Source organism: Chelon labrosus, assembly GCF_963514085.1.
Source record: "Chelon labrosus genome assembly, chromosome: 6".
Lineage (NCBI taxonomy): Eukaryota > Metazoa > Chordata > Actinopteri > Mugiliformes > Mugilidae > Chelon > Chelon labrosus.
In genome coordinates this window covers 29,734,650-29,750,105 of record NC_140342.1, presented here as the reverse complement: position 1 = coordinate 29,750,105, position 15,456 = coordinate 29,734,650, and the positions used below count along the sequence as shown (strand labels likewise).

The following is a 15,456-nucleotide window of genomic DNA, read 5'->3' as shown; positions in this document are numbered from 1 at the left end:
TTTTTGTTCCTAGCCCCGCCCCCTTTCCCTCCCCTCCTCCCACGCCGTTCCAGCTTCTGTCCGTTCGCCGGCGTCTCTTCCTTCAAAAGACGACGTCTCGGTTCTCGGCTGAGACACGAGGTCCATTTAAAGTCCAACTATGGCAATATATATTTATTTATATATTTATATAGCTGTACTAAACTCTGCTCGCCCTGCCTCCAACCACAGAGAGCCTTCCTCCTCCTCCTCCTCCTCCTCCTCCTCCTCCTCCTCCTCCTCCTCAGTAATGAGTGAATGGAGATCAGAAATCCAGTCCATTATGTGACCCCCCCACCCCCGATGGTCTCCCACCTGAAACCCAACCACCGCTCCGTCCTTGCTCTCCCACACATGACGACCCGGGACCCGATCCAGTCTGCGGCGACGAGGCGCTAAAAACCGGCGCCCCGTCCGGACCGAGCAGACGTCCGGGAGGTCGTTCATCGTCTTTATTTTTTTAATGTTCTGACCAAAAGCAGGAAGGAAGGAGTTCTTTCTTTCTTTCTTTCTTTCTTTCCTTCCAGATGAGAGAGGAGTGGTGGAGATGTGGCGGCGGCGGCGGCGGTGGTGGTGAGGGGTTCCTCAAAAGTTCAGATTCCCGCGGGTTGAAGGAAACCCGGCGGATGAGATCCCGCGCCCTCCGATCCAGGAGGGGCGTCACCGCTCCTCGACAGCCGAGGGGGGGAGTGGTCGTAGGGGGTGGTGGTGATTCAGCCTCGTCGGGGGGTCGCGTCGCCTCCCCAGCCTCCACCGTTTAATATCCCGTTTTATTTGGAGCCCGTCAAACTTCTCTGGTTTCTCTTATTTTGTCCTCCCCCCTTTCACGTTTTCTCCTGGTGGTGGGTTCTTGTTGACGTCCGGACACAAAGCGCCGCCTTCCCGGCCGCCGTTCAGTGGGGCGGGTTCATGGCGCCGTGGCCTCGCTGCTGCTTCTGCTTCTGCTGCAGGAGGAGCTGCTCCAGCGCCGACGGGCCCGGCTGCATCATGGAGCTGGACCAGATCGACTGTGGGGGGAGGGGGAGGGGTTATAAATATGTGAGAATACGTTTCACTTTGAGGACAATCTGTCTGCAAACGTAACAGGACATCAGCTGATCAGACGAACCAGGAACCTCCTCCTGTTCCTGATTCATGTTCTGCTTTGGGACGTCCAGACTAAGAACATCCCCCAGCTCCAGGCCTGGAGCATTTCTAATGGGTTTAAGACTTATATGGATATATGTTTACACTAGACGTAGGATGAAGATGGACAGAAGGACAGAAGGACAGAAGGACGGGAGAGAGAGTCACAGTCTAGAGAAACCACACGGCTGCGACGTTAAACCTTAAAGACGGACCTTGAGGCTGTCGAGCAGCACGGTGGAGGACGACTCCTCCATCGGAGACTCCTGATTGGTCCAGGAGCTGCCCGTCGACCCGCCCTGGTGCCAGCTGGTGTCCGACGCTGAAGAGGCGGCGGCGGCGGCGGCCGGCAGGTAGTCGAGACCGAACCCGCTGACGGCTCCTGGAAGACGAGAACACGTGGTCATGTGGAGGAGGACGTCAGCTGATAGAGTCCGTGTCCTCAGACTCTGGGACTCACCCGTCTTATCGGCCTTCCAGCGGTCCACCACCCGGCGGTCCCGGCTGTCCGGAGTACCGATGGGCCCGAAGTTGGAGAAGGGCATGGCGCCGTGGTTGTGTGTGGGCGGGGAGGACGGCAGGCTGCTGGGGTTGGAGGAGTGAGGGGATTGGCTGGCCGGGGTGGAGTGGTCTGCCAATCAGAGCGCAGCGTCCGTCAGACACACGTTCACCAGTTTAGCGTTAAACAGAAAGGCAGAGACGTACCTGAGCTGGCCGGCAGCGAGGGCGACCACGGAGTCCCCTCAAACAGAGAGTAGAGGGACGGCTCCTGGTGCATCATGGGAGCGTCGGGCTTGGAGCTGGGCGGCAGGTTTTTACCGTAGGCCTGACTGAAGATGCTGTTCTGGTTGAACTCCTGGACACAAACACACAGTCACTGACGGCTCTGAACCACTTCACATCACTGAGCTGCAACTAACTCATCAAAGAAGAAGAAACAGAATCAAACACATCCAGACTCTGTCAGTCCACTCTGCCCCCTGCTGGACTCAACACTGAACTGTCTTCAGTCTGATTATAATAAACTCACTGATCCCAAACTGAAGCAGCGTCTCATTAAACTCATTATAATATTTATTATTAATATATTTATCTACAGAAACTAGAGAAAACAGATCTGATAAAACTTTACTTTTAATATATTTCTGCCTCTAGACTTTTTAGTTTTTACTGTGATTCATAGTTCACATGAGATAAATAAAGGATCTAAATAAATAACTAATAATAATACTAATGAATATAGAATCATATTAAACTGTATAATGACTCATTTCAGTCTGAGAGCTTCCATCAGTCACAGCTTCTCAGCACATTTGTTCTGGATCAGCTTGAACTGATATAAAGAACATGTGTTTGTGATGAGGAGGAGGAGGAGGAGGAGGAGGAGGAGGAGGAGGAGGTCTGACCTGCATGGGGAAGCCAGACATGGGCAGCAGAGAGGAGGACTGTCCCAGGACCTCGGGGCCGCTCTCCATCCTGCTCTGGTTTGGCAGCTGCAGAGAAACAACGGATCAGTTTCTAAAAAACGTCTCCAGGAATCATTTTAACGTCAAACTGATCTGTTCAATAAACATTTACATCCCTGTTGTTGTTTTTTTAGCAATCAGTTGCTCAAACTCATCAAACTCATCCCTTTGGTTCCTAAAGTGGGTCCTCGGGACCAGAGGGGGACGTTACAGGAGAGTTTAGGGTCTGTTGTTATTCTGCTCCGTGTTTCAGGTTTAAAGTAAAGTAAAGTAAAGTAAATTTAATTTATAAAGCACATTTAAACACAGCATAAACTGACCAAAGTGCTGTACAGGGGATAACAAGGATTAAAACAAATAATACAGAAAACACATTAGACCATTAGTCATAAAAACATAATTAAAAGGAACCACAGAAAATAAGCAGGAGACATGAAGCTTGTGATTAGAGTCACCTGTCTCTGTAGAAACACACCTCAACTCCTTCTAGATTTATATGCCCCTCTACTTATTCCTCTGCTTGTGTTTTATGTTTAATGAATCATTTATATTTATTAACACTGTGAAATGACTTTAGAACGATTTAAATATACATTATGTCAGGAGTTAAATGGCAGGACGGCTGCATCGTCTGACGGCCGCTCCACTTTCATCATTAATGTCAAACCTTAGACTGAAAGTCACCCAGCAGCTCCTTCTCCTCAGGCCGGACGGTTCTTAGTGCTATAAAAAGCCTGGGATGGGACCGTATGCAGGGGCTGAACGATATGGACAAAATTTCATATCTGGATAATTATGCCATATATCTTGATATCGATACCATGTTTTTAAAGCCCTCTTTCTAGACTGTGTAACAGGTACCATGTGGTGTGTTATAGCGTCTGTCATGTGTTCATGTCTGGTGGACGTGGACTCATACGGTGTAACGCTACTGAACGCATCAGCAATCAAACTTTGATTGGGCTTCTGTTGGGATGACTGAGACGTCCCCAGTGTTTCTCTCATTACACTCTTAGAGCAGCAGGTGATGGTGTTGTTTCATGTGGTGAAACATGTTTCTTGTGCTTCGTCACAATTTTCGCCAAGCGACCATCACAACACCTCTCTCTGGTTTACATCATCATGTTTAAATCCAAAATACCTCCAAATAATGGAAGATGATTCATGTTTTGGCACCAAATCAGATTCTGCACTAGTGACACGGGAATCAATTGTCGCTCCCACAAAAATACTCCCGTCATATCCCGATCACGTGACTGCCCCCCCCCCAACAAAAATCCTGTCCCGCAAAATCAGAGAGAAAGACTCTAATCCCGTCCTGCTCCTTGTGTTGTTGTCTAAAGTTTGGTGCACTCACCGCATTGCAGCGTCACTTTTTAATTTAATCTCTGGCTCCGTCCCGCTCCCGTTGATTATTTGCTCTGTCCCGTCCCTGTCACGTTACCAACAGTGAAACTGAGACTCCCGTACTGCGAGACTCCCGCAGGAATACAGTGACCCGCGGGAGTCCCGAAAAGTTGTCCCCCTCTATTCTGCACCGCCACCGGCCGCATTATCTTCCACGCTCACTTTACTTTCTTTCTTTTTAATTTCTCCGCTGTGTGTGTGTGTGTGTAGTGTGTGTAGTGTGTGTAGTGTGTGTGTAGTGTGTGCGTCTCAGTCTCCCTCTCTCCCGCCCTCATATGTTTGTCATTGGTCTAAATCGTTTATATCGTTGCTTCTTCGATATTAATATCTTGAATGTTCATATCTAGATATAGATGTGATAACGATATATCGTTCAGCCCTAGACCGTATGCAGGAGGTGAGGGATGTAAGGGTGGAGGAGGAAGAAGAAGAAGAAGACAGAAGGCTACATACAAATATATTTGGTCCAGGAGCAGAGCTAAGAGGACCGGCCAAGGCCTGGAAGAAATCAGGAGGCTTAGAAAAGACCAGCTCCTCCTCCTCCTCAAAATCTGCTAGAGTTTTTAACAGGTCGGGAGGTAGAAGAGGCGAGCTCTTGTTGTCCTGGTGAGAGATGGAGGCAGAGAAGAAGGAGGAGGAGGAGGAGGAGGAGGAGGAATAAAAAACAAGAGAAGAAGAAAGAAGGCACGCCAGTAAGACAAAGGTGGAAAGAAGGAAAGTTACTCTGAACGTTTTCTCACTGATGTTACTCTAACGGTTTCTGAGAGTCGTCTCACTTCTTAAATATCCTAAAGCTGACGAGGAGCCACTTCTACCGGACTCTGACAAACTCAGGAAAAAGACGAGACAGACGCTGAAAGCAGACGGGACAGACCCCCCCTCATGAGAGCAGCTCACCTCAAACGGGGGTCCCCGGGGCCCGGCGGGGGCGTCCTGCTCTGAGCAGATGCCCCCCGGCGGAGGCCTCCTCATCCTGTCGGCCACCACGGCCAGGCCGTCGCCCATCCTGTAGGACGGCTCCCAGTAGAAGTCCTGGATCTTGACGTCGGGGTACTTGATCTTCTTGTCCATGCTGGACAGCTGCTGCTGAGCGGGCGCCTGCAGCTGATGCTCGTAGAGCTTCAGAGGATCCTGAGCTGCCATGTAGAAGCTCTGCTGCTGGGGCTGGGGCTGCTTCATCTGCATGGGGGACATCTTCTGGAGGCTGGCCTGGGCCTGGTTCCACATCTGAGCCGACTGGTCCTGGACCTGCATGTACTGTCCCACCAGACACCAGACAAGACAGAAGCATCGTTATCATCAAGTGTTGGAGAGCGTCGTACCTCTGACCACCACTAGAGGGCGGCATTAAACATCTGGATCATGTCTCCAAGTCAACCAGCAGCTGTTGATGGTTCTGATCCAGCGGTAGGTAGAGATCCATTAGAGACAGCAGCTGCTACAATATTCTACTGACCACATGATGGCGCTGCTGATTTACAGACACACAAACTGAGATCAGATCTCAAGTGCTGGCTGGGGACGCATGTGGAGACACATTTAGATTAAGACCAGGTGTGAACGGAGCCAGACACATGATCCAGATTAAAGTCTGAATATAGTCCCAGACTGTCCCAGGACTAAACTCTGTCATGTTTTATGTTTTGTTAACGAGCTGAGATCATAACGACCACTGATTGGTTCTGGGGTTCTGGTCTGGTTCTAGTTCTGGTCTGGTTCTAGTCTGAGGTGTTAGCGACGCTTCGTTAGCATGAACTTGGGTCTGACCTGCTGCAGCCCCGGGTGGTGAGGAGGACTCTTCCCCATCCCCACCTGCACCGGTTTAGTGGGCGACTGCTGGTGCTGCTGTCCCACCTGGACCTGCAGCTGGACCGACTGCTGCGAGGGCGGCTGGGCCTGGGACTGCTGACCCTGGGAGGGACCCTGGCCCGAGGACCCCGGCCCCTGACCTGGCCCCGGCCCCGAGGGCCTCTGCTGACTGTAGGGGATGTGGGACTGCTTCCCGGCCTGGACCTGGGCGCCCGACTGGGTGTGGACGGCCGGCTGCAGGAAAGGTCCCGGGACGGAGACACCGGTGGAGAAGGTGAAGCCCGGGTTCACCTGGAGCCCCGGGAACGCCACCGGGGGAGGGATGACGTAGGCCGAGGGCGGGAAACCTGCAGAGAAGTTAGAAGATCTGATTCTGGACTTCACAACAACCGTCACATGATCTACTTCCTGTCACATGACTCATCACTCAGCCAATGAACAGTTCTGGTCCTGGTTCTGGTCCTGGTTAGACACCTACCAGGTCTGCTGGGCAGCGGGGGGAAGGCTCCAGGATGATGGATGGGGATGAACTGGGAGGAGCAGGTGGTCTGGGTCTGAGTGACGGGGCTCTTCTTCGCCTCAGAGACCGGAGTCTTCCTCAGCTCCGTCTGCGCCTTCACCTGAAGAGAGGAATTAAACTCTGAGCGGCCGAGCAGCGGTTTACAAACGTTACCTCCAGATGTCTAAAAGGATCTCCACCTGTTTCCCGGCGTCGCTCGTCTTCTCGTGTCCGGTCTTCTTCGGCTCGCTCTTCCTCTTGCCGTCCCTCTTCAGCTCTCCTTTCCCGGCCGCCCCGTTGCCTTTGGGGAAGTCCCGGCGCTCCTTGCTGCCGTCTTTCAGGTGGTGGTTTCTGGTGGGCTCGCGGCTCTGCTCTCTGGGTTTGATGTTCTCCTTGAAGGTGACGACGGGCCGGTCGCTGCCGTCGGGCCACGAGCTCTGCGTCTTCCCCACGGACAGCACCGACTTCAGGCCGGAGTTGCCGCCGTCGTTGGGCGTCTGCTCGCCGTTGGACGACTCCTGCAGCACCGGCGCCTCCTTCTCCTGCGGCTCCTCGATGGCCTGCTCTGGGATCTCAGTGATGAAGACGAGGACGCCGTTCTCGTTCACTCTGCACTGGATCAGCCTGTAGAGACGAGACGGACACGAGACGGACACGATGTAGGGACGTCTGTTAGAGACCAGCGACGTCTGACAACGATAACCTGGAATATTCTTCAGTAGCTTCTAGTTTTAAAACCATCAGAGAAGGAGGAAGACGGGAGACGAAGAGGACGAAGACGAGAAGAGAAAAGACGAAGAGTGTGAAGAATGAAGACGAAGACAAACAAGGAGAGGACAAAGATGAAGAAGACAAAGAGAAACTACTACAAAGACAAGATGAAGAAGATGAAGGACAAGGACGATGGTAGAAGACGAAAAAGAACACGACGGGACAAACTAGTAAAAGACGAAGACAAATAAGACAAAGGAGGAGGAGTAAATGAAGAACGTGATGAAGATGAGACAAATAAGATGAACAAAAACAGGTAGAAGACGAGATGATGAAGACAGATGAAGGTGAGACTCTAACCGTCTACACTAGCATGCTAGCTAACGTTAGCCTAGAGGGCTAGAATGTGTACCGTTGCTTAGCAACGCCATCATCTGCTGATGGTCCCTGTCGACTAGTTTCTAAGATGTAAAGTCCTAAATACATCAAACATGACGTCGACCAGATCTGAGACGTCGTCCCGTCACCAGACCAGGTCCAACACTCACCCCGGCTGGTTGTCAGAAACCCATTTGCCCAGACTGATGAGTCTCTGGTGGCGGGTGTGCTCCAGCAGACCGTCCCTGTCCACCAGGATGCCCTGATGTCCCTTAGTGAAGTCCAGACTCCTGAAACACAACGAGACGTTAGAAGGTCTGATGGGTGACGTTCAATGACTGGGGGGGGGCAGTACCTGAGGGCAGGACGGAGGGCTAAGAAACCCTGGAGCTCAAACTCCTCTGGTAGGGGCGTCACTGAGGAGAAAACACACACCGCTTGATTTAAAGACACGTTTGTTTGGTTCCCAGGTTATAACTCACTGACACAAATAAAGAAGCTGCAGCGATAGTTTGAACCGGGCTGATCAGTTTAATACGTCTTAATTAAATTAAAGCAGTAAATTAAATACTTATAATGAACGCTGTAGATGGTTTGTACCGGTTTAATTATTTCCTAGTTACAGATCAAGAACTAAAGGAATGAAACTACTGAGCTGATGTAGACGTGAGTTAATATCTGTCGTCGTCCCACCTGAGGAGCAGGACAGGTCGTCCTCTTTGGGGTGGAAACTGTTGAGAATGGACACCAGCCAGGGCCAGATGCTGAGGAGACAGGAAGAGGAGGTGAACAAATGTCCTCCCAGTGCTGATTAGAAAGAGCTGAAGAGTAAGAGAAGAGACTCACTGCTGCCTCTGGTCGACAGCGGCCTCGTGGAAGACGCTGGGTCTCAGTTTGAGCCAGTCCAGAGACACCTTGATGGCCGGCAGGGGACACTCCCCCAGGATCTCCTCCCCACGGTTCTTGTTGAGCAGGACTCGGCTGCACATCACACCCAGGAAGGACACTGGGAAGACGGGAGGGAAGACAAGACGTCAGCAGCTGATAGTAGAAAGTTTTACTCTGGAAAATGAAGTCAGTCAGAAGAAGAAGAAGAAGAACCAGGAGAAGAAGAAGAAGAAGAGGAAGCAGGAGAAGAAGAAGAGGAACCAGGAGAAGAAGAAGAAGAAGAGGAACCAGGAGAAGAAGAAGAGGAACCAGGAGAAGAAGAAGAAGAAGAAGAGGAACCAGGAGAAGAAGAAGAGGAACCAGGAGAAGAAGAAGAGGAAGCAGGTGTTCTGTGGGCGTGTCTTACTGAAGAGGCCGAGGAGCTGGAACCAGCTGATCTGCTGCTCGCTGCTGTAGCTCTGTTCTCCGCCGTCGGCCGCCAGGTCCCGGAGGTGGTGGAGCTCAAACAGGTTGATGACGGTGATGTGGACGAGCTGCTGAGAGCTGAAGGCTTTCTGGAGGATCAGCCTCTGCACAAACACCAGGTACAGGAGAAGCCACGTGGTCAGAACTGAACCGAGGACACACCCCCCGGGTGGACAGACAGAGGACAGAGGTGTGTTTGTGTTCTACCTGGAACTGCTCCTCCAGCTTCTCCCTCAGCCCGTCCAGTTTGTCCAGACTCTTACTCAGGTAGACGTGACCGTGAAACTTGATGAAGGCCTTGATGAAATCAGACACGCTCCACTTGGTTTTCACCTCGTCACGACTGCACAGACACAGAGGGAGGACGGAGGGTTTAGTTCTGAGGTTATTAAAGACTCTTTATTTAATGGACAGGTGTGTTTGTAGGCCCTCACCTCTCCAGAGCCTTGGACAGGGCCTTCTGCAGGTTGGTGGACGCAGCTGGGAAGGGGAACTTGACTGCGATGCTGCGGCAGTAGTAGAAGATGGTGGTGAGGTGGTCTCCCTTAGAGGAGGCCAGGATGGCCAGCTGGTTGTAGGGTTGACCTGCAGGAGACACGGACAAGGACGTCCTCATCAAGTCTTTATTAACCCTGATCTGGTCCTAAACGTCCTCGAGTCTGTCCTTGTCTTCTCCTAGAGTTGGTCTCCTGTAGCTTCCTACAGTCTGTCCTTGTCTTCCTTGTCTTCTCCTAGAGTTGGTCTCCTGTAGCTTCCTAAAGTCTGTCCTCGTCTTCCTTGTCTTCTCCTAGAGTTGGTCTCCTGTAGCTTCCTAAAGTCTGTCCTTGTCTTCTCCTAGAGTTGGTCTCCTGTAGCTTCCTAAAGTCTGTCCTTGTCTTCCTTGTCTTCTCCTAGAGTTGGTCTCCTGTAGCGTCCTAAAGTCTGTCCTTGTCTTCCTTGTCTTCTCCTATTGTTGGTCTCCTGTAGCTTCCTAAAGTCTGTCCTTGTCTTCCTTGTCTTCTCCTAGAGTTGGTCTCCTGTAGCTTCCTAAAGTCTGTCCTTGTCTTCCTTGTCTTCTCCTAGAGTTGGTCTCCTGTAGCTTCCTAAAGTCTGTCCTTGTCTTCCTTGTCTTCTCCTAGAGTTGGTCTCCTGTAGCTTCCTAAAGTCTGTCCTTGTCTTCCTTGTCTTCTCCTAGAGTTGGTCTCCTGTGTCTTCCTAAAGTCTGTCCTTGTCTTCCTTGTCTTCTCCTAGAGTTGGTCTCCTGTGTCTTCCTAAAGTCTGTCCTCGTCTTCCTTGTCTTCTCCTAGAGTTGGTCTCCTGTAGCTTCCTAAAGTCTGTCCTTGTCTTCCTTGTCTTCTCCTAGAGTTGGTCTCCTGTAGCGTCCTAAAGTCTGTCCTTGTCTTCCTTGTCTTCTCCTAGAGTTGGTCTCCTGTAGCTTCCTAAAGTCTGTCCTTGTCTTCCTTGTCTTCTCCTAGAGTTGGTCTCCTGTGTCTTCCTAAAGTCTGTCCTTGTCTTCCTTGTCTTCTCCTAGAGTTGGTCTCCTGTAGCGTCCTAAAGTCTGTCCTTGTCTTCCTTGTCTTCTCCTAGAGTTGGTCTCCTGCGTCTTCCTAAAGTCTGTCCTTGTCTTCCTTGTCTTCTCCTAGAGTTGGTCTCCTGTGTCTTCCTAAAGTCTGTCCTTGTCTTCCTTGTCTTCTCCTAGAGTTGGTCTCCTGTAGCGTCCTAAAGTCTGTCCTTGTCTTCCTTGTCTTCTCCTAGAGTTGGTCTCCTGCGTCTTCATAAAGTCTGTCCTTGTCTTCCTTGTCTTCTCCTAGAGTTGGTCTCCTGCGTCTTCCTAAAGTCTGTCCTTGTCTTCCTTGTCTTCTCCCAGAGTTGGTCTCCTGTAGCTTCCTAAAGTCTGTCCTTGTCTTCCTTGTCTTCTCCTAGAGTTGGTCTCCTGTGTCTTCCTAAAGTCTGTCCTTGTCTTCCTTGTCTTCTCCTAGAGTTGGTCTCCTGCGTCTTCCTAAAGTCTGTCCTTGTCTTCCTTGTCTTCTCCCAGAGTTGGTCTCCTGTAGCTTCCTAAAGTCTGTCCTTGTCTTCCTTGTCTTCTCCTAGAGTTGGTCTCCTGTGTCTTCCTAAAGTCTGTCCTTGTCTTCCTTGTCTTCTCCTAGAGTTGGTCTCCTGTGTCTTCCTAAAGTCTGTCCTTGTCTTCCTTGTCTTCTCCTAGAGTTGGTCTCCTGTGTCTTCCTAAAGTCTGTCCTTGTCTTCCTTGTCTTCTCCTAGAGTTGGTCTCCTGTGTCTTCCTAAAGTCTGTCCTTGTCTTCCTTGTCTTCTCCTAGAGTGGACTGGATTCAGTCCAATAAATCTTTCTGTCAAAGTTAATGTAGTGTGGAGAGGGTAGCTGGTACCTTGTGTTCTCTACTCCAGAAATGGTCTTTCAGAACAAAACTCCCCAAACAGAGTTAAAACCAAACCAAGTCTAATCTGCCTCTAGACGTTCTACGTAGGACTGTGTGGAGTAATGTCCCATAGCGTTCAGCCTAGCTTAGCACGACGTTGGAGGGGACCTCTCAGACTCACCGTTAGAAGGAACCAGCTGAGCAGCGTGTCGGTAGTAAGACTCCGCCTGGCTGGTCTGGTTACGATAACGCGCTGAAACACAGAATAACATCCAGGAAGACTTACTGTACGTGTTCAGAGTGGAGCGAGATCATTGGTTCAGTGTAGTAAAGCGTCCTCACCTATGTCCCCCAGGTGGACGAGGCAGTGCTGGCAGATGTAGGAGCAGGAGCTGGGCTGAGGGGTGACGATGGCGCTGGTGCTGCTCTGCTTATTGCTGATGATGCCGAGCTGGGACGACTTGACGCGACAGGGCAGGTCCACGTTGAACACGGTGCACAACTCCTGCAGCAGCTGGAACAAAACGCAGCAGGAGGCCGTCAGAACCGGACCCGACAGAACCGGGCCCGACAGAACAGGGCCGACAGGACGTTAATACGACCTTCTCAGAGGTTCAGGTCATGATGTACATTAAAGAAGAAGCTGAGACAAACTCATGTGGACGTTTCCTCCAAGTGTTCAGCTCTAAATGATGGTGGGGAGTCTGACAATGACCTGATACTCACCTGGACCTGGAGGAACCTGGTCTGACCCTGTCTCCTATCAGTGGTTCTCTGGTGGTGCATTAATGTCTAGAGCCTCCACCAGACGTTTCAGATGTTCCTGATAAAAACCTAAACTCTCCTCCAGACCTTTAGAGCTGAAGGAAACGTCTTCTACAAACACAACAAGTCCAGATGAGTTTGTTTAGGAACTGAAACCTGGTTCCAGTTTTATCGTCATTATCAGCTCTTCTAAACGAAGCTCCCGCTCTCAGCGACTTGAGGAGTTTTAACGAGGAACCGTGGAGCAGAAGAAGAGCTCTAAGGCTGAACTTCACTAAACCAGAAGAAAATGACGACGTTCTGCAACCACAGTCTGATAATAAAAACCTTCGTTACAGGTTTACCAGCCAGGGCCAGGAGGAAATAGAACATTTTTGTTCTAATCATCAGAACAGGACCTTAATCTGATTTCTCTTGGTGAATCCCACCTGAGTGTAGAAGCCGCTCGCCGCCTCCAGAAACAGCGACAGGTTTGCCTGGACCTCGCTGCGGTTGGGGTTGGCTCGGTTCTTGGCCTGGCTCTGCAGCGTGGTGATCTGGTTCTTAAAAGCATGATTCCACCTGCGGGAGGACGGGGGACAGCGTCAGGACGAGACGGGACCAGGAGACACCACACAGTTCTAATGTAAACGGATCTGAGTAAACGACGTAGACGCGTGGCTCAGGATCAAACCCTCAAACAAACGTGTTTAAGGAGTCGGTGTCGAGTCCAGTCTGAGAGACTTACAGGTCCTGCTCCACCTTCTTGTCCAGAGCGTACTCCAGGTCCGTCACCAGCATCTTCTGGTAGAGGTCCTGCAGCGCCTGCCGGGACGTCCACACCTCTGCAGCCCCGAGCTTCGAGTCTGAACACAGAGACGGATTAACACAATCATAACACAAACAGCTCCTGACTGAAAACATGACTTTGTTTGTTTGGGTAAAGTTGAGACGTCTGTAAAGTTCTCTGTGGTGGAACATAAGGTCTAAAGAACGTTAAGGTTTGGTGGTTTATACTTTTCTTTTCTTCAGGATGGAAAGACTCTGACAGAGAGCAGGACTGATCACACTGGTGTACACAATGAAGTGGCCGGTTTAGCATGCATGTAAATAACAAACCAGACCGGTCTGGTCCAGGTGGTTCTGCTGGAGCAGACCGGTCTGGACCAGGTGGTTCTGGTGGAGCAGACCGGTCTGGTCCAGGCTCTGGAGCAAACCGGTCTGGTCCAGGTGGTGGAGCAGACCGGTCTAGTCCAGGTGGTGGAGCAAACCGGTCTGGTCCAGGTGGTGGAGCAGACCGGTCTGGTCCAGGTGGTGGAGCAGACCGGTCTGGTCCAGGTGGTTCTGCTGGAGCAGACCGGTCTGGTCCAGGTTGTGTGCTGGAGCAGACCGGTCTGGACCAGGTGGTTCTGGTGGAGCAGACCGGTCTGGTCCAGGTGCTGGAGCAGACCGGTCTGGACCAGGTGGTTCTGGTGGAGGTGGTGGAGCAGACCGGTCTAGTCCAGGTGGTGGAGCAGACCGGTCTGCTCCAGGTGGTTCTGGTGGAGCAGACCGGTCTAGTCCAGGTGGTGGAGCAGACCGGTCTGGTCCAGGTTCTGGAGCAGACCGGTCTGGTCCAGGTGGTTCTGGTGGTTCTGGTGGAGCAGACCTACCTGTCATGTCAGCCTTCAGGGCCTCTGCCTGTCTGCTCGGATGTAAACAGAGGAGAGGAGGTTAGACAGGACCGAGAGCAACATGCTAACACCACAGCAGCACTTCCTCATTACAGACTAACCGAGCTAACAGCTCGCGCCCTGCCGGTAGCACCGTTAAATCATTTACCGGCTGCTATCAGGTGTCGGTGTGAGGGCAGGGTGCTGATGTCGGGCTCTGTCTACTTCACGGATCAAAGAAAGTCTCAGAACATTTATCTGCAGCAACAATAAAGCTCGCTCCGACACCGACTCGTTAGCTAGCTAGCTAGCACCGAGCCCCCACCGCTAATTACACCGATGGAATAAACTATTCAACATTAAACACACGAATAAATAACCGGGAACCGACCATGAACCGGGCTGATGTGTAACTGATTAACCAGAATCACACGAATGTGACATGTAGCAGCATCAGTTAGCCGGAGCTAACCTGACATACGCAGAAAGACGCTAGCGAGCTAACGCTAACTAGCAAAAACAGACGGGGGAAGGCGTCTGTGTGGCGGGTAAACACTCATTTACATTTAAATCATCACAATAAACATCAAACGTGTTGTTTCTCTTCCATGTGTGAGGCTAACTGTGTGTGAGGCGGCGGCACGAGGCTGAAGCATCGGCTGTTTGTTGATATGTGAAGCTAGCAGCTAGCTAGCAGCGAGCTAGCTAGCTAGCTAGCGCCAACGTTCAGCTAAGGGGGTGGTCCCCAGACCAGCTAGCTCCGCGGCTAGCAGCCGAACAAAACAATCCACCTCCGGGGTTAAAGCGTCCGCTTCTGGGTGCTCCGGTACCACCGGGGGTCCGGGCGGAGGACACGGCGACAGGCTTACCGTAGGTACTGGGCGCAGAGGTTCATGCTGCCGGATCGCCAGTCTTTCAGACAACGACTGGTCCAGAAGCTAACGCTCCTCCCGGCGCCATATTGTTCCTGTCTGACCCACACAGGGCCTCAGAGGGGGAGGAGGGGGGGAGGAGGAGGAGGGAGGGGGGAGGGGGGAGGAGGAGGAGGGGGGAGGGAGGAGGAGGGGGAGGAGGGAGTCCTGGAGGAAGTAGACGCCACAGTCACCTGCTGAGGGGTCACTGGAACACCATCTATTTACTTTACTTTAGTTTCATTAAACGCAAACAAGGAGCACTGTAGAAAATAAATTAAATGTAAATATGAAAGTTATAAATAAATATAATATAAATATGAAAGTTATTTTCAGATTTGTTTAAATTCAGCCTTTTTTTTTTTAGAATTAACATTTCTTTCTGGGAAAATTATGAGAAATACTTTTAGTAAAAAGTCAGAATTACGATTTATTTCTTCACTGTTTGTTTATTAGGGACACTGTTAAAAAATAAAAGATTATTCTGAAGCAGCTCAGCTGGATATTGTTGTGTTTTCTATTTTATATGTTTATATTACTTACTTGTCTATTTTTATTTTATTTTTTTTATACTTAGTTAATTTTATTCTATTTTATACTTTTATCTTTACTGTGTCTGCTTCTTCTTCCACCAGGACCAGGGTAACTCATGATGTTCCACCTCATTTATCAACATGTGTTGAAACGACAATAAAACTCCTTGAAATAATTCTGACTCTAGTCTCTGATTGGTGACTTTTATTTTCTCAGAATTCTAAAATTAAATTAAAAATTTCATATTTTACTTTTTACAGCTTTTTCTGAGAATTAAAAATTGTCCTGTTAAGGGTCATGGGGGTCTGGAGCCTGTCCCAGCTGTCATTGGTCTAGAGGGGGGGGTCCACCCTGGACAGGTCTCCAGTCTATCCCAGCTGTCATTGGTCTAGAGGGGGGGTCCACCCTGGACAGGTCTCCAGCCTATCCCAGCTGTCATTGGTCTAGAGGGGGGGTCCACCCTGGACAGGTCTCCAGTCTATCCCAGCTGTCATT

General features: G+C 50.7%; 1 protein-coding gene across 1 annotated transcript; it reads right to left on the bottom strand.

Moving 5' to 3' along the window:
• Positions 1–277: 277 nt before the first annotated feature.
• smg7 (SMG7 nonsense mediated mRNA decay factor) lies at positions 278–14,491 on the bottom strand. Its single transcript, XM_084546744.1, has 23 exons — positions 14,386–14,491; positions 13,517–13,548; positions 12,613–12,730; positions 12,314–12,446; positions 11,463–11,634; positions 11,302–11,373; positions 9,201–9,351; positions 8,974–9,109; positions 8,708–8,870; positions 8,260–8,419; positions 8,107–8,177; positions 7,769–7,829; positions 7,584–7,703; positions 6,525–6,948; positions 6,304–6,445; positions 5,784–6,172; positions 4,914–5,273; positions 4,470–4,619; positions 2,550–2,636; positions 1,849–1,999; positions 1,604–1,774; positions 1,359–1,525; positions 278–1,025 (listed from the first exon to the last, which is right to left on the bottom strand). The coding sequence occupies exons 1-23, from the start codon at positions 14,409–14,411 to the stop codon at positions 912–914; spliced, it is 3,570 nt and encodes a 1,189-aa protein (XP_084402870.1). The 5' UTR covers positions 14,412–14,491; the 3' UTR covers positions 278–911.
• Positions 14,492–15,456: the final 965 nt, after the last annotated feature.